This window comes from Mustelus asterias, chromosome 14, assembly GCF_964213995.1.
Source record: "Mustelus asterias chromosome 14, sMusAst1.hap1.1, whole genome shotgun sequence".
Classification (NCBI taxonomy): Eukaryota; Metazoa; Chordata; class Chondrichthyes; order Carcharhiniformes; family Triakidae; genus Mustelus; species Mustelus asterias.
The window spans coordinates 73,865,304-73,888,928 of NC_135814.1; the positions used below are offsets into that span (position 1 = coordinate 73,865,304).

At 45.4% G+C, this 23,625-nt stretch overlaps 1 protein-coding gene across 1 annotated transcript in view; it reads right to left on the reverse strand.

Moving 5' to 3' along the window:
• The window catches only part of dnah7 (dynein, axonemal, heavy chain 7), a 468,798-nt gene that overhangs the window by 241,522 nt on the left and 203,651 nt on the right, over window positions 1-23,625 (reverse strand). Inside the window, exon 32 of the mRNA XM_078228625.1 lies at window positions 23,139-23,315. Within this exon, the coding sequence (XP_078084751.1) occupies window positions 23,139-23,315 (177 nt within the window). The remainder of the gene's footprint in view (window positions 1-23,138; window positions 23,316-23,625) is intronic.

Genomic DNA, 23,625 nt, shown 5'->3' on the forward strand with positions numbered 1-23,625 from the left:
TTTGCCCAAATTTCCAGCCTATCTATATCGTTCTGTAGCCTCTGACAATGCTCCTCACTATCTGCAAGTCCTGCCAATTTTGTGTCGTCCGCAAACTTACTGATCACCCCAGTTACACCTTCTTCCAGATCGTTTATATGAATCACAAACAGCAGAGGTTCCAATACAGAGCCCTGCAGAACACCACTAGTCACAGGCCTCCAGCCGGAAAAAGACCCTTCCACTACCACCCTCTGTCTTCTGTGACCAAGCCAGTTCTCCACCCATCTAGCCACCTCCCCCTTTATCCCATGAGATCCAACCTTTTTCACCAGCCTACCATGAGGAACTTTGTCAAACGCTTTACTAAAGTCCATATAGACGACATCCACGGCCCTTCCCTCGTCAACCATTCTAGTCACTTCTTCAAAAAACTCCACCAGGTTAGTGAGGCATAACCTCCCTCTCACAAAAGTGTGAGACTTCTTACTGTGTTTACCCCAGTCCAACGCCGGCATCTCCACATCATAAATAAATGTAGACAGAGGAAAGGGCAACATCTGACTGCCTTTGATGGTCATTTATGGATCCACTTCACAGGAGTATATGGGGAATTAGATCGGGCTAGATTAAATGAGGCCGATTCATCCAAATGTGCTAGGACATTAGTTGTGCACACCACAGAGGAAAGCAAGAAAGTCTGCGCTAATTTTGATCCTGCAGAGACCACACACAATGAAGCATGGGTTCTCCGGCAGTTAGCTCGATTTTGGGAACAGGAAGTTCAGGGACCCCCAATGTCATGGTCAGAAAGGGAGGCGAGAATGCTTCCAATAAGGGCTAGCCAGGGTCCAGTATGGAGAAACGAGGGTAGAGGGAATCCCCAACACCAGAGAGGTACCGCTCCACCCTACACAACAGCCCCAGGGAGAGATAGAGGGACCTGTTTTAATTGCAGGCATGATGTGGAGATGCCAGCGTTGGACTGGGGTGAACACAGTAAGAGTTTTAACAACACCAGGTTAAAGTCCAACAGGTTTATTTGGTAGCAAACATGGTGTTTGCTACCAAATAAACCTGTTGGACTTTAACCTGGTGTTGTTAAAACTCTTACTTAATTGCAGGCAGCCAGGACATTTTGCCCGAGATTGTAGGAGACCCCCACCACCATATACACGGTCCCCAAGACCACCAGGACCACCGGCTCCACCAGTTAGGCCAGCTCCTGGTACGAGAGAGAGCACCGCCCATCACCGATAGAAGGTTCCAGTCACCCCATGCATACCGTGAGCACTAGCCCACCACTATGTCCAACTGTCCCCGCCTATGGAACCTAGATTGACGGTATCCAGCCTCCCCAACCTGGGCCTGTAGCACCAGGTGGGATAGTGTAGGGAGACCCCTAGTTAACAGCGAGGTAAGAGGCCACCTCGTAGAATTCCTTTGGGATACCGGAGGCTCCCGAACTATCCTGAATAGATCAAAATTAAAGACAGACATCCCTTGGCCAATTACGGGCACAATTACACTCAGTGGATTCACAGGACACATGCAGGACGAATGCATTACAGCCCCAGTACAGGTCCGCCTAGGCAGCATGGCATGTGACCATTTGGTAGTGTTAGTCGACCTTCCCCCAAATGCTGAACACATTCTTGAGTCCAATTACATGAATAAATGTAATCTTTCATTTGTCATAGAAACCCTACAGTGCAGAAGGAGGCCATTCGGCCCATCGAGTCTGCACCGACCACAATCCCACCCAGGCCCTACCCCCACATATTTACCCGCTAATCCCTCTAACCTACGCATCTCAGGACTCTAAGGGGCAATTTTTAACCTGGCCAATCAACCTAACCCGCACATCTTTGGACTGTGGGAGGAAACCGGAGCACCCGGAGGAAACCCACGCAGACACGAGGAGAATGTGCAAACTCCACACAGACAGTGACCCGAGCTGGGAATCGAACCCGGGACCCTGGAGCTGTGAAGCAGCAGTGCTAACCACTGTGCTATCGTGCCGCCCAGCTAATCGATGCATTTGGCAGATGGCTACAATTAGCAAAGCGCCATCAATCATTTCAGTCAGGACATATGCTAATAGGGTTAGCACAATAGGGGAATTCTGGTTAACGATTAGTAGTGATCCAGCCATCAGGGAGGTGCTTCAAAGAAACAATGGGGTGTTTGCGCAACATAAGCATGATTGTGGCCAGATACCTGGGGAGGTGTTAATTGAAGGGCCGGACCCGAAATCAGAGAGACAATACGGGATCCCCAGACAGGCAGAGGGGGAGGTGGGCAAAGTAATTGATAGTAATTGATAGTAATTGACAGCAGCGGGTGTTGAGATGGGTGGCATCCACAAACAATGCACCGATATGGCCTGTAAAAAAGGTAGACGGATCATGGAGGTTAACGATTGATTATCGGGAATTAAATAAGGTTACCCCACTCATGGCTCCCACAGTAGCTACAAGCCCTGTCACCATGATGAGACAGGGAGCCCAGGCAAAGTTTTTCATGGTACTGGATATCAGTAACGGTTTCTGGTCCATCCCTTTAAATCGGTCCTGCCAGTACAAGTTCGCCTTTACCTTCCAGAGACAGCAACACACTTGTCCATCTTCCACAGGCGACTAGCTACCAAACTAGATAAGTTTTCCCGACCCGAGTGCTTGGTCCAATATGTCGACAATTTGTTGTTACAGACTAACACCAAAGTAATGTAACATTGCTAGACTAATTGCTCGCACAGCTCCACTCATTAGACTGCAAGGTCAACCCGAAAAAGACCCAAATTTTGCAACCCAAGGTCATATACCTAGGTACAGTGATTACCCATGGGAAGAGGGAGATCGAACAAAAAAGGATAGACTCCACAGTGTACCTCCTACTGCCCTGAGATGTGAGTTCCCTCTGATTTTTCCTAGGTCTAGTAGGGTACTGTCGGAACCATATTGACGGTTTTGCCACCAAAGCAGCCCCACTGTCCGAATTGCTAAAGAAAAACGTGACTTGGAAGTGGACTGCACAGCACACAGCTGCAGTAACAGATTTAAAGCGCACCCTCGCCACAGCACCAGCCTTACTAGTCCCTGATCCAGATCTACCATACGCCTTAGAGGTTGCAACCACCGACCACACACTTTTGGCAGTATTATTACAAGAAAGACATGGTAGACCAGGCCCAGAAGCCTACGCCTCAGGAGTATTAGACCCAGTCGAACAGGGCTTCTCCGGGTGCGAACGACACCTGCTCGCGGAATTTTGGGCTGTGCAGCATTTCGCCTACATCAGCGGACTAAACCCAATAACCGTTCTCACCGAACACACCACAACCTAGCTTCTGCTCGATGGCAGCCTTAAAGACGGCTCAGTAAGCCAGGTCCGTTGGATTACAGCAGGGGTCTCCAAACTTTTCAGTACGAGGGCCACATCGTATATTTTACACATTTTCAGGGGCCAAAGAAAAAAAATTAGTTTTATAAATGAACTGGCGATGATTAAGCCTGTGAGATCGAATGAAATTCACTGTTGAAACAACAGGTTTCAGAACGCAAGACATATCCACATATTTTCCGCACAATGCTTGTTGATGGATAATGCAATGCAGAAACATGGGCTTTGAGAATCCACCAACCTCACAAGCTTTTGTGATTTGTCCAACCAAACCTTTCTTCACCCCAGTCATGTTCTTTCCTCCATCAATTGTCACACATTGCAGTTTATTCCACTCCAGGTTATGCTCTAACACAGTTTTTTGCAATTCTTTGAAGATGTCGTCTCCAGTTACTGTGCTGAGCATGCTATGCACTGATGCTAATTCTTGTGTCACATTAAATTCACTGTCGACACCATGGATGAATACTAGGAGTTGTGATGTGTCACACACATCAGTCGATTCATCAAGTGCGAGAGAACACAACTGAAAATTTCTTGCTTTGTCTGCAATTTGATTAAATATATTGCTTCCTATATCTTCAATTCTACGAGCAACAGTACTTGGCGCAAGACTGATGATTTTGAACAGATTTGCTTTTTCTGGGCATAACTCTTCCACTGCTTCCATTATACACTCTTTGATGAGATCTCCATCGGTGAATGGCTTTCCTCTTTTAGCCAACACATAAGCTAGTTTGTAACTGGCCCTGGTTAAAGCTTCATTTTCAGTTATCTTCTGGGTAAAAAATGCTTGTTGGGAAAGCAACCTGCGTTGCATTGATTCAAATTATTCCGAACGCTGTGTTCCTGTGAATTGGGAATAACTTGGTTCATGTTTGGTCTCATAGTGCCGACGTACATTGGACTCCTTCAAAACTGCAACAGATTCGTTGCATAGGACACACAAGGCTTTATCACCTGCTTGTACAAAGAAGTACTTTACACCCCATTCTTCATTAAACAGGCGGCACTCACTGTCCACTTTTCTTTTCTTTTTTCCTTCCATAACTGAATTGGTCTGAATTGCCGCCATCATTGTCATTGTTCTCGCTCATTTCAGACAGATGGAGCTTACGGATTGGATAAAGCAGCTGTCACTCAGTCAATGCAGAGCGGCAATTGGATAACATATGTCTCAATTGCTGATTCGTTTAATGAACTGTCAGTCACAGAACAGCAGCCCTGATTGGACAATAGGCCGGTAAAGAGGGCTGGGATTCCCATGGGTCCATCAGACACCGTGCGGAGCGGCAGCAAATGTCTGGCCTGTGGCTTCCGTCCCCGCATCCGGATCCTGAGTCAACGGCGGGGTTCCGGATGCGGGAGTGTTTTCGGCAGCGGGAATCCCGTCCCGCCCCACTGGCTGCGGGCCAGATGTTAGCTCGCTGCGGGCCAGATGTGGCCCGCGGGCCGTAGTTTGGAGACCCCTGGACTACAGGGTAGGGACATCGCCGTAAAGTGAACCAAAGTGCCCATGTTCCTGGCAGATAATATAAATTATGTACTGTTCTATGTTCTATGTTCTATGTGGGAGATCCGCATAAGTGTCAGGTAATAGCCACAAAGGACCCCAGGTCCGTTTATCCCGAAACAACAGGAGGCACAGTCAGGGACAAAACAGACAGCCACCCAATGGACAGACTCAGCCATGAGAATTTATGTCGATGGTTCATCCACCATAGAGGATGGGACCAGAATCACAGGATGTGGCATTTATGTGGAAAATCAACAGGGACAGTCATTAATAGAACTTGCTCTCAAAATACCCAACTAATTGAGTGCTCAAGCTGCCGAACTAGCAGCAGACGCATACGTAGTGAGTCACCCAGATTTATTTCCCCACCAACATATACTCCGATAGCATGTACATGCGCAACAGCCTGACTGAGTTCCTACCATTATGGGAAGCAAGAGGCTTCGTCTCTGCGGACGGAAAGCCCCTACCATCAGCCCCCTTATTAAAATATGTTCTGCAGGCCACCGAAGGGTGTACATATGGAATTATTAAAGTTAGAAGCCACCACAGGATCTCCCCACTGGCAATTGTAAGGCCGATGCATTAGCCAAGGCCGGTGCCTGTATGGGACAATTTTGGCAGCCACCTATAGGAGAGCAAGTAAATGCTGTGGCCATCTGCCAAACTAATATAGCCGACCTGGTCCAGGCGCAGCGCACTGACAGCTCCCCAAAACAAATTTTAGAAGGAGTCTACCCAGCCCCATATGAGAAATGGAAGGACAAATGGAGATTCAGGATGGTTTGATATTAAAGGCAGGCACGTACGTAGTTCCTACCCAAGACAGAAATCAGTTAATCTATCAGTACCACGACGGATATGGACATCAGGGCATAGAGACAACAACCAAGCGATTAAAAGAATTATGTTGGTGGCCCGAACTGCACGATGACGTCGCCCATTATATTGACAATTGTTTAATTTGTGCCCAGAACAATCCCGATAGGTATGCCAGAAAAGCAGAGCTAAGGCACACACGCCCAGTAGAAGGCCCCTGGACAACCTCCAAATTGATTATATCGGCCCATTACCGCCACGTAGGAATGGATTTAAATATGTCCTGGTAATAATAGACACTTTCACCAAATGGGTTGAGCCATTCCCCACTAGATCCAACACAGCTAAGGCATCGCAAAGATATTAGCCCAGCAGGTGTTTACACGATGGGGTCTTCCCCGCAGCATAGAGTCCGACCAAGGGACTCATTTCACCGGGCGGGTGATGCAGAACGTTACAGCTATGCTTGGCATCAAGCAGAAATTCCACATCGCCTACCATCCACAATCCAGTGGAATCGTAGAGCGCATGAACCGAACGCTAAAAGGGATCATTAGGAAGACGGTGCAGTAAAACACAACATGGGATACAGTACTTCCCTTTGCTCTCATGATGGTACACAACACCGTTTCCAGTTCTACTGGGTTCACCCCCCACACATTAATGACTGGCCAACCTATAAGGGGAGCTGAATATTTGTTGGGGCTTGACTTAACTGAGCCTGCTATCACAGCGCTCACCCACGAGAAAGCCGTCCAGCAGATAACCGAAATCATTAAAGCAGTTAGCCGCGGCTGTCTGATTAGGAGTTAAAAAGAAACAGAGCAAGGCATATTTCGATAAAAGGGTCCACCTGGTAGAATATACAGTTGGCCAGCAGGTAATGATTTCCGTCTACAACCCCACTTCTTTCTTGTCCCCGAGATATGCAGGTCCGCACACCATCACCGACAAAATAAGCCCCTCAGTGTATAAGGTCCTAATCACCAATGGGAAAACCGGTTGGTTCCACGTCAATCAACTGAAAGTTTACGGGACTCAGAATAATCACTTCCACCATCTCACATTAGAGATAGGGGAGGATGACACTAGGCAACCGGAATGGCCTCACCCAGGAAACGTATTTCCTCGGACACCTTCTCATCCACTTTCAGGCTCAGACCAGACCCTTACCCCTACCACACTACAGCCCAGAGCCTCGTCCACACCTGAAGTGCCCCTAGGGGTACTGATCGACCCAGACATAACAGGAGACTTGCGCACCCTAGAGGACTGGTGTGACTCGCTAGATATCGTCCCTCACAGCATTATGGATTCCCCCATAAACATAAGCCTTAGTAGCCCCAGACCCAACAGTAAGGTCCTAACTAAACAACACTGGGTTATTTTGATGGGGACACACGATGCTGCATCCCCACCTGGGTAAGGGACCAGACACATAGATTGATTAGAATGGGAAACAAGGATAAAGAACCCCTGAACCCAGATCCAAACACAGACCCCACAGTGCAGTCCGACGAACAGACATGGGTATGGAGGCCATGTGAGGAGGTAATGATGGAGCCGCATGAGACAAATGATTCAGAGGATCAGTCTCTGTTGGGCAATTTGTTAATGGAAATGCTGAATGAAGGAGTCTAAGGTGCTTCAAATGATGAAATTCAGCCTACAATGCAGACCAATGTCAGGTACAAGAATCTCTGATGGAAACACCCACTCAAAATCCCTCAAACTGCAGGTCCACCGTGACCGACAGTAAAATGTCCACGGTTAAGTACAACCAACTCATTCCCATACCATCATTGAACCAGGGCAGGACTTACTCAGTTAATGGTAGGGCATTGGGGAGAGTTGCAGAACAAAGACTAGGGGTACATGTTCATAGCTCCTTGAAAGTGGAGTGGACAGAGTGGTGAAGAAGGCATTCGGCATGCTCGGTTTCATCAGTCAGAACATTGAATACAGGAGTTGGGACGTCTTGTTGAAGTTATACAAGACATTGGTAAGGCCACACTTGAAATACTGTGTGCAATTCTGGTCACCCTATTATGGAAAGGCTATTATTAAATTAGAAAGAGTGCAGAAAAGATTTACTAGGATGCTACCGGGACTTGTTGGATTGAGTTATAAGGAGAGGCTGAATAGACTGGGACTTTTTTCTCTGGAGTGTAGGAGGCTGAGGGGCGACCTTATAGAGGTCTATAAAATAATGAGGGGCATAGACAAGGTAGATAGTCAATATATTTTCCCAAAGGTAGGGGAGTCTAAAACTAGAGGGCATAGGTTTACGGTGAGAGGGGAGAGATACAAAAGTGGCCAGAGGGGCAATTTTTTCACACACAGGGTGGTGAGTGTCTGGACCAAGCTGCCAGAGGTAGTAGTAGAGGCGGGTACAATTTTATCTTTTAAAAAGCATTTAGATAGTTACATGGGTACGATGAGTATCGAGGGATAAGGGCCAAATACGGGCAATTGGGATTAGTTTAGGGGTTTTTAAAAAAAAGGCGGCATGGACAAGTTGGGCCGAAGGGCCTGTTTCCATGCTGTAAACCTCTATGACTCTATGACTCTATCTGTATACTGCTAGTACGATTAACCGGGTTATCTACACAGTCCAAAGCCGTGCTCTTTGGTCACCTTTCTTCAGTTAAGACAAATTATTAAGGCAACTGTGCCAAACTTTAAAATCATCGAGGCAACTGTGCTAAATTTTAAAATCATCAAGGCAACTGGGCTACATTTTAAATTCTTAGAGGCACTTGTGCTAAATTTTAAATTCATTCTGCCTTCAAACTCCAAGACACGCATGGAACGGACACCTCTTCAGGTCATTACAAACTGACTCCAGTGCTATTCGAATCGCTAGGGCTAATGGTGACAGCTGCTAGAATAAAACAGGCCGCTTTGATTTTGCTGGCCAGTTAAACAAGCTGTTTTCCGACCACGCCATGACTCATCCATTTATCGATCTGAACAAAAATTTGCTCGGCAGTGATTCACAATTAGAATTTTAAAAAACTATGACGTGCAAGTGACAATCGATATATCCTGACCACACCACTGTTGATAATGTTCAAAAAAAAGGGGGGGCATGGACAGTTTAAATACATGTATATACATCAAATATTAGACATAATAGCAGAAATTACATTGATCTCCTCAGGACAACGAAGGACGACGACAATGATGCAACCTCGGATCTATCTCATTTGACTCATCATTGGAATAAGCACGCAGGACACCCCAAGATAGATGAACTTTTGGTATCCCGGTTATTTATGGTTTGCCCCACCTGATGCGGGGAAATGTGAGGATGGTGTGTTATGAGTGCATCCCGATAAGAGTATAATGTTTGGGTGTAACAACCACCGGCTGATATACAAAAAACCAATGGCAGTTCAGCTGCATGTTATCTGAGTGTCACCATAGCAGAGGATTGGTGGGGATTTTCAAATAATAGGTGCCCCCAAATTGGATGTCTGGCCAACAGCCCAGAAAAAGGATTGGAGCTCAGGCAGCGGTGCCCCAGGACACTCAGAGAGGGGAACTTTGCATTGTACGAAATAAGAAATGGGCCAAAACCAATCCCAAAACCATCCCACACGATTTATCCTGAAGCCACCCCTTGGACCACAGAATGGATTGATACTAAAACACACGGGGAAAACCCTGTATGACAACATTCACCACGAATTGGTACCTGTGGTAGTGGATATAACTGGGACCCAACTGCCCGAGTGGTGCTCTCCCCAATTTAAGAGATTATACCTCCACTTGACTTGCAGACTGTTAGGATGGAAGATAGGAATGGACGAAAGACAGGAAAGACCCAAGAGAGAGTTAGTCAATGACATGGCCACAGCATACGGGGCAGGGGTAGCAACCATCAACGACCTTGATTTAACCGACCTGGACAATCAATTTAGGATTCTGACCCAAAAGGTTAAGCAGACACTAAGTTCCATCAATGAAGACAATCAGCAAGATGCTGAAGGGGAACTGACTGGGAATACAGCCAGCAGCCACATGGTCGCTGTATTAGAAGGACATGCCAAAACAATCAATCAAATTATCAGGAAAAAATTAGAGGATGATGACCGACAAGAGAACCGGACTTTATGTAGTGCATATAGACAGTGGATGATAGAACAGCGAAGGGAAAACCTAGAGCAGGTACGCAGCGGACAGGTTCTGTCTTGGATTAGTAACGAACAGATGGAACACCTATTTACGGGTAAGAAACACCCCGAGTTATCTGGCTGCCAGATGCGACAGTTGACCAAAGTCTGGTTCAATGACAACTGCAAAGGGACTCCAGGGAAAGCCCTGGGAATGATATTAGGGCCCCCCATAATCACTGACGACCGGGTCGGACTGAGGGTCTTTGAAGTGGAAAATATATGGACTATCCATGAGGATATTTAGATAGGGCACGACGGCACTTTACCATACGCAGCGGAGAAAGAAGGCAGACTCATAGGCACTACCCTGGACAGATATCAGCAAACTGACGAAATAATTGCATGCCCATACCCAGTTTACTTAAATGAGCATGCACTATGTGGCTTCAGAACAAATACTAGCCTAAATTGCTCAGTAGAAGCTCGTAGTCTGGACACAGACATAACTCGGGTGGCTTACGAGGGAGCAGGGAGATACTGTTTCACCACTTCCCTGAAACAATATCAGTATGGCGCGACACATTGTGACATTACTTACACTACATTTCATGGATGAGAGGGGTGTGGAGGGATATGGTCCAAGTGCAGGTCAGTGGGACTTGGCAAAAAATGGTTCGGCACAGACAAGAAGGGCCAAAAGGCCTGTTTCTGAGCTGTAATTTTCTATGGTTCTATGGTTCTACATTCTGCATCAAACCAGACATACCAGCCAGGGTGGGCCTCATTCAAATAACAGATATTCACAAGAGGGAGAGGGTAGATCTAAACACCACTGACGAGCTCCGACAAACTCTAGGGGAGTACCATGAGAAATATGACACAAGCCTGAAATCCCTACCGCAGGAGTTGAACCAGATTCAGATAAAATTGGCTACAGCCCACAGAACCTTCATCAAAGTAATACAGCAGACCCGAGAGCTGAAAAGGGGAATTAAAGAAATTAAAGTCACCTCATGGTAGAATGATCTTTGGAACTGGAGTTCAAACATCCAAATCCACCCATTCGCATAATGTCACACCTGGCTATATTACTGATTTTGTTCACCCTGGTATATCTAATCATCCTCACAGTCTAATTCAGCCGATGGAAAAAGAGGATCACCTGGAGGCAGGACGTAGAGTTCACCCTTGAACCACGTTCCCCTCTAATTCAGTAGAGCAATGTTTAGAGGAAACCTGCCATTTTGCGATTTGTACTGATGAACAATTGGAAATCCTACTATCGAAATGTGCCTCGGATTCGCGAATATTTTATTATAACATTTGTTTGAATGTTTTGGTTTGTAATTAGCTTATTGTAATAATGGTGTTTAGAATATGTGGTTGTTTGTATTTGTAGAGTGTTGTTGTCTGTAGCTTCTGGAATGTAAATATGTTGTAGGGATTATTATTACTGTGCATGCCAATGCTGGGCCTTGCTTGACTGTTGAGTGACTGGGATATTCCCGACAGATATTGGTCCTGAGTTTGTGATCCATCACGCTTTGCGTTCAGGATCAACAGGAGGGACTGTGGCCAAACGGGCCACCTAAAATGGCGATTTATAGAGCACTTTGGGACAATTGGGCAAGACTTGGGCATGTTCATAGCTCCTTGAAAGTGGAGTCACAGGTGGACAGAGTGGTGAAGAAGGCAATCAGCATGCTTGGTTTCATTGGTCAGAACATTGAATACAGGAGTTGGGACGTCTTGATGAAGTTGTACAAGACATTGGTAAGGCCACACTTGGAATACTGTGTACCGTTCTGGTCACCCTATTATAGAAAGGATATTATTAAACTAGAAAGAGTGCAGAAAAGATTTACTAGGATGCTCCTGGGACTTGATGTTTGAGTTATAAGGAGAGGCTGGATAGACTGGGACTTTTTTCTCTGGAGCGTTGAAGTCTTAGGGGTGATCTTATAGAGGTCTATAAAATAATGAGGGGCATAGATCAGCGAGATAATCAATATCTTTTCCCAAAGGTAGGGGAGTCTAAAGCTAGGGGGCATAGGTTTAAGGTGAGAGGGGAGAGATACAGAAGAGTCCAGAGGGGCAATTTTCTCACGCAGAGGGTGGTGGGTGTCCGGAACAAGCTGCCAGAGGTAGTATTAGAGGCAAGTACAATTTTGTCTTTTAAAAAGCATTTAGACAGTTACATGGGTATCGAGGGATATGGGCCAAATGCGGGCATTTGGGATTAGGTTAGGGGTTTTAAAAAAAAGGGTGGCATGGACAAGTTGGGCTAAAGAGCCTGTTTCCATGCTGTAAACCTCTATGACTCTGTGAATGAAAACAGCAGGCTGCAGCCTAAAAGACAGAGATAAACAGGCTGCAGCTCAGATGACTGAATACACAGGATATGGGCTATCTCCAGGACAAAGGGGACTCTCTGGTCAAACTGGGTTGTTTACCATAGGGGCGCCTTAACCCCTTATTTGGGAGGGAGGTGTGTGTCCTACGTGCCCCTCGCACTTACAGACATGGCCGTTGGGGACACACCCAGAAATTGGTGCGGCAGCACCCGATTGGACTTTATCGATCAGGATGATCACATCCTGTTCGATTGATTGGCAATGGCCAAAAGGGGTGCGAAAACCAATGGGGTATAAAGGGTGCTGCGCAACCAAGAATCTCTCTCTCTGTCTCCGACCCCATGAACGAGCTACAACTATGGGGACCATCGCCAGCAACAATCAGCATGAGGAGAGTCACCACACCTGAGAAGGAAGGAAGACCAGAGCCAGAGTGTCAGACCAGACCAAAGGACCAGACTACGCCGAGGACTACAGAGACCAGCACACAGATAAAGGCCAATATCTGCCTGGGTACTTGCCAGTCACGCAAAGTTAAGTCAATGTCTAGTATTGGACTTGAACTTTAGTATTTCTGTAAGATAACTTATTGTTGGTTGGGTGGGTGATTATTGATTGTGTATTTAAATAAATATTCTTGTATTAACAAGAAGTCTACTTGCAATTTTTTGTCCACTGTATAAGGGTTAAAACGGATTGTGTGGCAGGCACAACATTATCCTGATGGAGAAGCCCAAAAGAAAGTGATGGAGGAACTGAGCAACAAGGCAGAAAAATCGAGAAACGTACTCCCTAAAAGCATGAAATCATCAAGTAGCTCAATGACAACTAATTTTGTAACAGCTCAAGTGACTGTGGAATGAGGATAGTTATTAACAGATGATGGATATGTAAAATAGCGCTTTTTCAAACCAAAATGAAATGGCTCAAAAATTAAAGAATGTTTTCTGTGAAGACTGTGAGGGAAAATTTCTGCTCCAATATGTGCAAGTATTTTCAAGTAAGAATTTCATTAAAAAGCAGGTTGAGAAGCAAAGTGAAAGATGAAAATTTACAGTCCTGCTTGAAAATGATAATGACTGTGGTCCAGGTATCGAATTACGCTCAGAAGAAATCCAGCAGCAGAAATCTCATTCAAGAATGACAGACTTACTTTGAACTTCAAATCCTGACAGATCTTGGAGTTTTCACACATGCACAGACTGGGAAAAAGAAAACAATATGAAAGCCTGGGTCATGTGACTGGGAGTGCAGCATCATTGTAGGTAGACAAGTGTCTCAGGCAGGGGACAGGGACTGGTCCCAAAATGTAGATTCCTGGACAGGGGACAGGGATAGGAAGAGGTCCCAATTAAGTTAAAAAGAATGGAGCATAGAATGAGGCTTCAAGTAGAAAAGGGTAATGGTGAACAGACTTTAAGTGAAAAGGGCTCAGGAGAAGCCTTGGATGTTGAAGAGGGCTTAGGAGAAAACCTGAAGATCCAAGAAAGCAGCAAAAGGTTGGTGACTCCATGTACGCCGGTGAGGCGAAAATACCCCTTTGAAGTAGGGGTGTTCTGCTCAATATGGTCAGAATGCTTAAATTGTGCTTGTGAGTTGATGTTTGAATGCAGACTCAGGAATTCAGGGAACAGAACCTTGGGAAACTAGATAGAAATCAGCTGAGCTGGGCTATCGTTAATGCCGTCCAAGTTGGAGCAACCTTTGCCCAGGATCCCACGGTGAGATCCTTAAAGGTGAAGACTGGAGACCACTGTGAGGGAGGCAAAGGGTTGGAATGTTCTACTCCGGGACTACATCCTTTGAAAAAAGCAGGAAGTCAGAGTGACTTCTGCTGTTGAACAGGATGGGATATTATGCACAGTCATACATGCTCCACTCCATTATTTACGCATTCGCACAGTTCACATCAAGTCTTGTGGTGGGTGGGGCAGAAATGGGCTGCACCATTATCATTTTTGGGCACCATATTTAAAAGGCACCCAAACAGCCCTTCATTAATGGTGCCAGAGCCCTTACAAAAAGATGTGCAGCCAGATGGCAGCAACCTTCAACCCCATGATTTAGTGACGTCTCCCTGCAGATTCTCCTACAAACCATCAAAGAAAGGTGGATGTCCTCTTTCCAAGAGATGGTAGTAGGAGGCTCTCCTGACTGACCATGGCAGCCTGTGAGTTGGCCACCAGAATGATCAGCGCCCATGGGTTCCATGGAATGACTACCCTGCATTGCGGGACATCAGTCAATTATCTAATCTGTGCCACTAGGTTAAGTGAACTTTCAACTCACTCCAAACACATCAATACTCATTTTGTGATTCTGTTATGGAATGTGGGCTTCATGTCAATGCCAGCATTTTTGTCACTCATAGCTAAATGTCTTGAGAAGGTGGTGGGGTACTGCCATCATGAACTGCTGTTGTGCTATTAGAGAAACAACTGCAGGATTTTGACCCAGCCACAAGTGAAAGGACAGTCATGAAGTGTGGCATGAAGGGGAGCTTTCAGGTGTTGTTGTTTCCACATGCCTGCTGCCCTTGCCTAGTTAGCTGTTAGCGCTCAAGGATTTGAAAGGCAATACCAAAGGAGCCTTGGTGAATTGCAGCAATGCATCTTGTACATGGTACACGCTGCTGTCACTCTGCATTGGTGGTGGAGGAACTGAATGTTGAAGGTGGTGGATGGGATTGTCACTGAATGCTGTCTAGCTTGTTAAATCTTTCCAGAGCTGCACTCATGCAGGCAACTGGAGAGTACTCCATCACACTCCTGACTTGTGCCTTGTACATGATGGTCAGGCTTTGAGGAATCAGGAGGTCAGTTAATAGCCAGAGGAATAGGAACCTATAGTCCCTGCTCATTCATCAAATTTGCTCACAATCCATCCATCTGACTTTGTGCATAAGACAGCCCAAAACAGCAAGGAGAAAGAGAAGATGAGAGATGGGATGCCAAAGCTGCAAACCCTCACTGCATTCAAGCAGCAGGCTGCAGAGCTGACTCTAGAGGATAAGGACTGTGCCTGTACCAAGAATGAGGTTGGCCTCTCCTAATGATCCAGTGAGGAAGCATGCATTATTCCAAGACCTTTGAAAACTCAAGGTGATTGATTGATGCATACAATATTTGAGCCAGCCCAGGCAGTCACTCACTCTCTCTTATCGCCATTTCGGTGCCAGCAGGAAAAGGGTGAGGGCAACATCCCCTCAGAACACAGGCCCAGCCCCCACACTGCCTGGGAGGAAGAGAATAATGATTTCACAACTGTAGACCCATCACAGTATTCAGCTGCTCCTTCCAGCAGTCCAGAAACATATAGTTCAGTGGGTCATAGATCTAGTTTAGACCTGTGGTCACATTATAGAGGTCACCTCAAACACACATGTCCACAGCAAGAGGAGGCAATGACAGCCAAGGTCTCTGGCATTCAAAAGACCACTGAAGAAGAGGCACCTGCTAAGTTCAAGTCTGATGACGAGCTTCTGGAAGCAGCCAGAGAAAATCTGTTGAAGGTTCAGAGAGCACCACAGGAACATCAATCAGAGGTGTCTGGGGCCCACAACAGAGTGGCATAAGAGATGGGGGAATTCCTTCCACGTGCTCTCTGATGTCATGGTCCAGCATGCGAATGCATGGAAGTCCCCTTGGGGGGGATGGCAAATGCCATGGAAACCCAGGTCCAGCAGTTTCTGCCAGATATGCGCTCAGGCCTGCACATCATTGCTATAATCATGGATGCATTCCAGTAGTAGGTGAGAGGGCAATGGGCCACCTCAATCTCCATCCAGTTGTTCCTATTCTTTACGGAGTCAGAGAGGGTCCTTAAAGCACCCAGAGGAAAGAGGAGCATTAGCCAGACGCCCTGGGAGCCTCCACACAGAACCCTCCATGGGCATCCAGGTGTTCCCATTCCACCCTGCCTGTGATCTAAACAGTTTCAGCTGCTCAGGCTGAAAAGGGTGCGCCTGTCTCTGAGCAGGACAGCCAAAGCAGACCGGGGCCCTTCAAGCCTTGGACTTCCAGAGGAAGCCCACCAAAGTCATCACGGAAAACAGAGCATAGCAGTCAGCAGTCTGTATTCTTCTGCTGGTGATGTCAGGGCTGCACCTAGACATAGAAATAGGGTTAGAAAGATTAAGTTGTTCTGAATTCACACTTGTGACACAGATGTACAATCTTTATATACAGTTTGGATACTTGCAATTAAACATTAACTTGCACAGTTTGGAAGTTTCCTGGATTCATTCTTGCTTTAATGTTTGTGTACATTCCATATCTCCCAGGTGAAGAACATCCTGGAGACAAGGATGGGTATCCTGTTCCATTTTGGATGCCTGTGCATCGAGCCATCACTCTTTGACATGGGTAATGAGAGTCATATGCAAGAAGCTTTTCTCTCACATTGTTCTGTTTGCCTCTACTGCTCTCAAGACGAATTGAGACTTTTGCTTTGTCATAATGGACATAACCACCTGAGCCCCTGTCAGGAATTATCATTCCCCCAGGAGGATAAAGGTTTCATTAGCAGGTTCGTTGCCATTCATCTGCATGCCTCTCTCCCTTCATCCTATGACAGGAGCCAATGTCAAATGGCTCAGTGTGAAGGACAACTCTACACCTTGCTGGGATCTCATTGTTATGAGAAGCCTCAGGGCCAGCCCTGCTGCTGTGTGGGCTTCATGATATAGTGAAGATTTTAAAAGAACAAAGTTCTCATACAGATTCCCCATAATTATCAGGGTGTACATTTAGTTGTTCAGTTTTGCTGATATTCAGCTCCAACTACACGAGATGACCTTCCTTCCTCCTTGATGTTGGACATCAAGGGCTTCTTTGTCTGCTAGTGAGCAGCCTTTACGCTAAGGTGGCGTGTGTAACCTTTCAGACTGTCTACATCATCTTTAACCCTCCTCTTGTCATTCAATCAACTGCCCCCCATCACCACTGATCCCCCAAGATGAATTTCTCTCAAACCTCAGTCACCCTTGAACCTCCCCCATTGATTCAACCTATGAAACACTCTGCCCCCAGACCCCTGCCCCGTTTACTCCGCTTTTCCCCTTCATGCCTTCCTAGCCCATTCACTCCACCATTTGACTCCCCTCATCTCTCCCAACACCATTCTTCCTTGTGTATTCCATCGACCCACCACTTCATCACTTCTAGCAACCTTTTCCTTTGTGTTTTTTCATAGAATCCCTACACTGCAGAAGGAGGCCATTTGGCCCATCAAGTCAGCACCACAGAGCAACTTATCCAGGCCCTATCCATGTAACCCCACATATTAACCCTGTTAATCCCCCCTAGCCTTCAATCTTGGGACAGTAAGGGGCAATTTAGCATGGTCAATCAACCTAACCCACACACCCTTGGGGTATGCCTCTTCAGTGAGATTCAGATCAGAAAACCTACTTCACAGGGAAAGTTTTAAGAGAAGCCTGTAAAATGTTGGGAATAAAGCAAATATTTCACATACCATACCACCCCCAGAGTTCAGGAATGGTAGAACGGATGAACAGGATGTTAAAAAATGGTCTAGCCAAGATGGGTGCGGGCTTTGTTACGACAAAGAGCTATTCCTTCTCGAGGAAAAGGGTTAACCCCTTTTGAACTGATGACAGGAAGAGCAATGTGCCTCCCAGAGGATGCGATATCGGGTGGGGGAGAACTTGAAATCAGGCGAAGCGCAATGTTTCAGTGCATGAGAGATTTAATTAATTGTTTACATTCTCTTATTAGACAGGTGGTTACCCTACAGCAGCACAGAGACTGGACGAAACTAGCAGAGGAGAACACTCCTAAGGTAATGGTGAAACTCATGATAGACAGGAAAGGGCTAGGGTCAACTGGGGACACCCTCATAATGTAATTATTGCAGAACAAACATGTGCCCTCATTGATGAGAAACCCAAGCCGTGATGGCGACACTGGACTCAGTTAAAACCATATCTCAACGATTACTCCAGAAGTGGTAAGTATCAGTAGATCTGGGTTCGATTCCCGGCTTGGGTCACTGTCTGTGTGGAGTTTGCACATTCTCCTCGTGTCTGCATGGGTTTCCTCCGGGTGCTCCGGTTTCCTCCCACAGTCCAAAGATGTGTGGGTTAGGTTGATTGGCCATGCTAAAATTGCCCCTTAGTGTCCTGGGATGCGTATATTAGAGGGATTAGCGAGTAAAATATGTAGGGATATGGGGGTAGGGCCTGGGTGGGATTGTGGTCGGTGCAGACTCGATGGGCCGAATGGCCTCTTTCTGTACTGTAGGGTTTCTATGATTCTATGATCTATGATCACCCCAGTGGATTAACATTCCTATTGAACAGGGAGTAATAATGGCTCTTGTAGTAGCTTGAGAACTTCACTAGAGTAATTTGAATTTGTAGATTAGCAATTAGGTTAAATTGGATAACAGCGCAAAATAATCAGGGGGGTATTAGAGGGGAAGAGATAGGAATGATTGAATTGATAAGGTTCTAACTTAATGCTGCGAGGCATCAGACTTATGTTTCCTAGAGTTGTGAGAGCTCTTGAAAAAAGAAGACAAATCAAGCCCTTGTCCACATCTCCGTGGCAGGACAACGAGACTACACCCAACATTGATGACAAGAAGATCACATCAAGTATACCGTGACTGTAATGCGAGATATAATTGAATTTTGCTTGTTTAACATTGACCAATGGTTGAAACTTGTGAGAAGGGACAATTATGGCAATTGTCATAATGACTGTATGTTTCCATTTTTTTCTAGTACTGAATATGCAGATATTGGCTCAAACGGGACCAGCATCTAAGATCATTCAACATCTTCCTTAGGAAACACAAGTTAATACTTTTACTTGGCACACATGAGGACATTACATATTAGGATTTTTAAGGTAGGAGGTAAGGGAGCAGTTTCACAACAGTGAGGCCTATGCAGGAAGATTAACTGTATGTAGGGGTACACACTTGTTTATAATTTAATAGGATCAGCTCCTAATCTAAATTTAAAGCAGCCAGCACCTACACCAAGAGAAATCTATTGCACAGAGAAGTTGGAAGGTTCTCAGGAAAACTTAGAGGTAAGTGAAAGTGATTAACTGTCTGTGTGGAGTTTGCACATTCTCCTCGTGTCTGCGTGGGTTTCCTCCGGGTGCTCCGGTTTCCTCCCACAGTCCAAAGATGTGCGGGTTAGGTTGATTGGCCATGCTAAAAAAATTGCCCTTAGTGTCCTGGGATGCGTAGGTTAGAGGGATTAGTGGGTAAATATGTAGGGATATGGGGGTAGGGCCTGGGTGGGATTGTGGTCGGTGCAGACTCGATGGGCCGAATGGCCTCTTTTTGTGCTGTAGGGTTTCTAAGTTTCTAAGATTCTAAGATTATATAGTAAACCCAACGAGTATGCTATGCCTGAACCCACCCAGTAATGACCAATCATTTAATAATATATCGTACTGCTTCCGTGAACCATAATATCCAACTTAAAATGATACATTGGATTTGTGGAGATAAAGCCTACTCTCTATGCTTGGCTCCCTGTTGGATGGAAGGGATCTTGTTACCCTAAAGAAACTTCCATGCACATATAAACTCCCTCATCTGCCAAGACGTCGGCAAGCTATGACAGAAGGAGAACAGTTTTCGGCATAATATTTACCCAATATGGAGTTGTTAGAACAATACGAGAGATAATTGTGCATTCCACTGGGAACAAGTTGCTAATACAGAAGCTGCCCTCGCGAAGATCAATGGTGAGATAGTTGCATGCATACAGAGGGACTATAATGGCATTGGATTGCGTCTTGGCAGCAAGGGAAGGGACATGTGAGTAATTGGATCAGTATGTTGCACTTACATACCAGACAGTTAAGAAAACATAACCAATTTGGTTGTACGCATCGATAAGAAGGTGGAGAAACTCAAAGACCCTGAACCATTCACCTTGGGTGGTTGGCTCTCAGGTTGGATAGGTTCTCCGAATACATCGACCCTGGAAGGGATTATATTATTTTCATTGTGATCCTAGTATCCTAATATCCCTGATCAAATATGGAAGTGCACAACTTTCTAAGTCCACCGGAGGAACAGCATCAGTGATGGCAGGTAGGGTAAGGAACAGGAAAGTCGAAATACTTAGTAAGGACTAAGATTAGTTTCTTAGATACATCAATTTAGTGGCCTTAGTTGATCCTTGGCCAACAACCAAAAGGGGGGACTGATGTAGGGGGGCTAATTAAGTTAATAAAACACATAACCATAGGTTTAGGAACACTAACACAATTCTGACCGAACAGTGAATGATCTGGGACTACAAGGGCTGTTTTATAGAAGACAGCTCTATATGAATAACGAGTATTTTTCATTTATAAAACATTTATCTTGAATTTATGAAATGGATGTGGTTTGGTTTAAGTGACATTTTGTAAAACTGCAGTCAACAGCAAAACACAGCAAGGCTTGATGGATGAGGCAGGGACCTGCATTCCAGAGAACAATCATTCTTCTGAAAGTAGGCTACCTTATCAGCAGCTGTCAGGGCCAAAATGGCTACTAATGCCAACTTTATGAATAGAGTCAAATAACTTTGAGTTATAACACAAGTGGCAGCACACAGAAGGAATTTCTCAGGGTCAGATGGGAGTCACGTGGGTTCAATTTATTGGGAATCATTCTCCCATTTCACTGTCCTGCGTCCCATATTACTGGGCAACAGAAGGGAAGCAACGTCCGTAATTAATGACAAATGAAATCCCATGAGGTCAGGATGTGTATTGTTATTGGCTGGAGTTAATGACAGGATGGTTGCTGACTCATTTGTATTAATGTTTAATGGACAATGCCCACCGGAAAGGTGGCAATATGATTTGGGGAATGTATAATTGCCTTCACAAGGGCATTGTTCTTTAGATTGATATTAGGCTGCCCGTATGCTTTACCTTGAGTGCTTCTTCATATCATTCTCCCATTTGATCATTTAGTTAAATAAAGTCACATCTTAAAAATCAGTACACTGCATTTTGAGTCACTGTATTAGCTTAAGTTTGAGCAATATATAGCCTCAAGAGGAAACCCCAGTCTCCACCTTGTGTAGTAAAGTTTATTTTTGTTTGCTCAAAACCCATCAAATCTTGTGATTTTATTCTATTAGCAAATGTCTTGAAGCTCAAACTTTGTCTACTTAAAAAAAATGTTATTGTTCCCTAACCAAATCTTCGAATAATCTTGGGGGACTACTCAAGGACCATAAAAGGAGTATTTTTTTCATTTAAGCAGGAGCTGCTGTTAATTAAATGTCTTGTTTTGTTGTTTTAAACTTCCATTATCATTGTACTTAGAGAAAGCATCAATCAACGAACAACTTTCAAAATCTTTAAAATGTTGATAATCAGAAGTCCTCTTTGATATTAATACATATATGATTATGGATGTCAGCAAGATTGTGTTGCATCCAAAATCCATAAATGTGTCTCTACTACTTTGTTTTTCATTCTTATTGGGATTTGAATAACAGTATTGTGACTCTTATGTTGTTTTTGATTAAATTTTAAATAATGGGCAGATTTTGCCATAACGGAGGCAGCTCAACCATTGGCCAGTGGCAGGTTCTTTCAGTCCCACCAATGTCAATGGCCTTTTCTGTGGCTCATACCTGCCGCCACCGGGGATTTCATCAGCAGGGACCAGAGGATCCCCCCAGCAGGAAGGGCCAAAAAATTTCAACCAATGTTTCTTCTTGTCATAATTGCAGGCCCTGTGTTAGACCGTGGAGTTGTATAATGGTTGCACCATTAGGTTTTGTTTTGTTTTTCATAAATTCCTGTGGAAAAAGTGATAGGTTATGATGGGTTGAGAATGTGAATATAAAGCAGATCTGTATGAAAATTATATTGAGCCGTAACCTCCATGGAGTGGTAATCACAGTCGGATTGCCACTCCGCAGCCATACCTTTCTTGCCCAACCTTCCATCTTAGGCCAGGTGAGAAAAGTGAAGTGTAGCATGTTTCCAAGGCCTTCTGTTGAGTGCAAGAAAGTTGGGGGAAAGGTAGGCAGGCATCGTTTTACGCCACTAACTAAGTTTAAGGGTCCAGCCATTTGAGAGGCCGAGGAGAAAGTAAATGTGTAAGGTAAATGGGTAGAATGAGGGGAGGGGTGGGAGGAGGGTGGCAGGATTGAGGGGACATATAGGAGATAGGATGGGTTGGGATGTTAGGTGGTCAATGGGGATGATCAGTGTGGGGAGCGTTGGGTGATCAGTAAGGAAGAGTTCAATGGTCAGTGGGGGAGGTGGCCAGCTCTGGGGTTTGGACGGTCAGTGTGGGCGAGATTCATTTGGGGAGTTCAAGTGGTCAGTGGGGGTTTGGTCAGTGACAGGACTGTGGTGCATCAGGAGAGGTGAGGGGTATGGTCAGGAGCTCCTGGGAGGGGTTGAGAGGTTAGTCGGGAGGGGGGTTGGTGCAGAGTCAGGGATTCCCTTGGAGAGCTAAGAGGGTAGTTGGGTGTGGGAGGTATGACTAGGAGGTTTGGTGAGATGTCAGAGGCGAGTCAGGGGAATGGGGAGGGTAGCCGGAGGGGTTTGGGGGGATGGTCAGAAGGTCCAGTGGAGGTGCCAGGAGATGGGGAGGTGGGAGGGAAGGGATGGGGTCAGTGCAATCATTACCCAGGAATTAGAAGTGGTTTAAATCTGCAAACTGATTCTGGCTATCTATTCCTGTAAGAGAGTTGAAATCATCTGAAGTTTGTGATTTAAATCAGAGTTTCGGTGGTTCCCAGTGCAGGGAACTTCCTGGGTAATTGCCATGCAATTCTAATGTGGGGGTTTCTGAGGGGCAGAAGGTGTGGGGAGCCACCAGGACCATCCACCCCCTCATTCCCCAATATTACGCCCTGGAGATCAGAACTTATGGGCTGATATGTTTTCAGGAATCACATTTCATTTAAGTATAAAATACTTATAATCAGCTTGTTACCCTGGCTGCTTTGCGAACAAATTGAAGACACACTGGCACGATTCTGTCAAACAATCCTTCGATTAATTCCTTGTGCATGGGACGCACACCAGCAGGCATTTTATTCATCCAAGATACCATTACAGGCTTCCATCCCATCATAAGAGGTTCCATGTAGACCATTCCACACCTTGAAACCTAAAATATAATGAACAGATATTCTCATTAAAAATGTAGTATGCAACCTAGCATTAATTCCAGTTTCAAAAAGTACACTGTCCAGAAATTTCCTTGAAGTTGCTTTCACTTCTCCTGTAATTTTGTCAGAATGTGTACAAAATGGGTTTCAACCATACAACCAGCAATCTCATTGTAGTGACATGGGACAGCTCAGAGGAAATTCCTGTTGTTAATATATCAAGTAGACATTGTTAATACAGAAAAATTCTTAAAAGTTGGAAATATCTTCACACCCTTCCTGTGTTCCCTTTCCCCTCCCACAGCATGT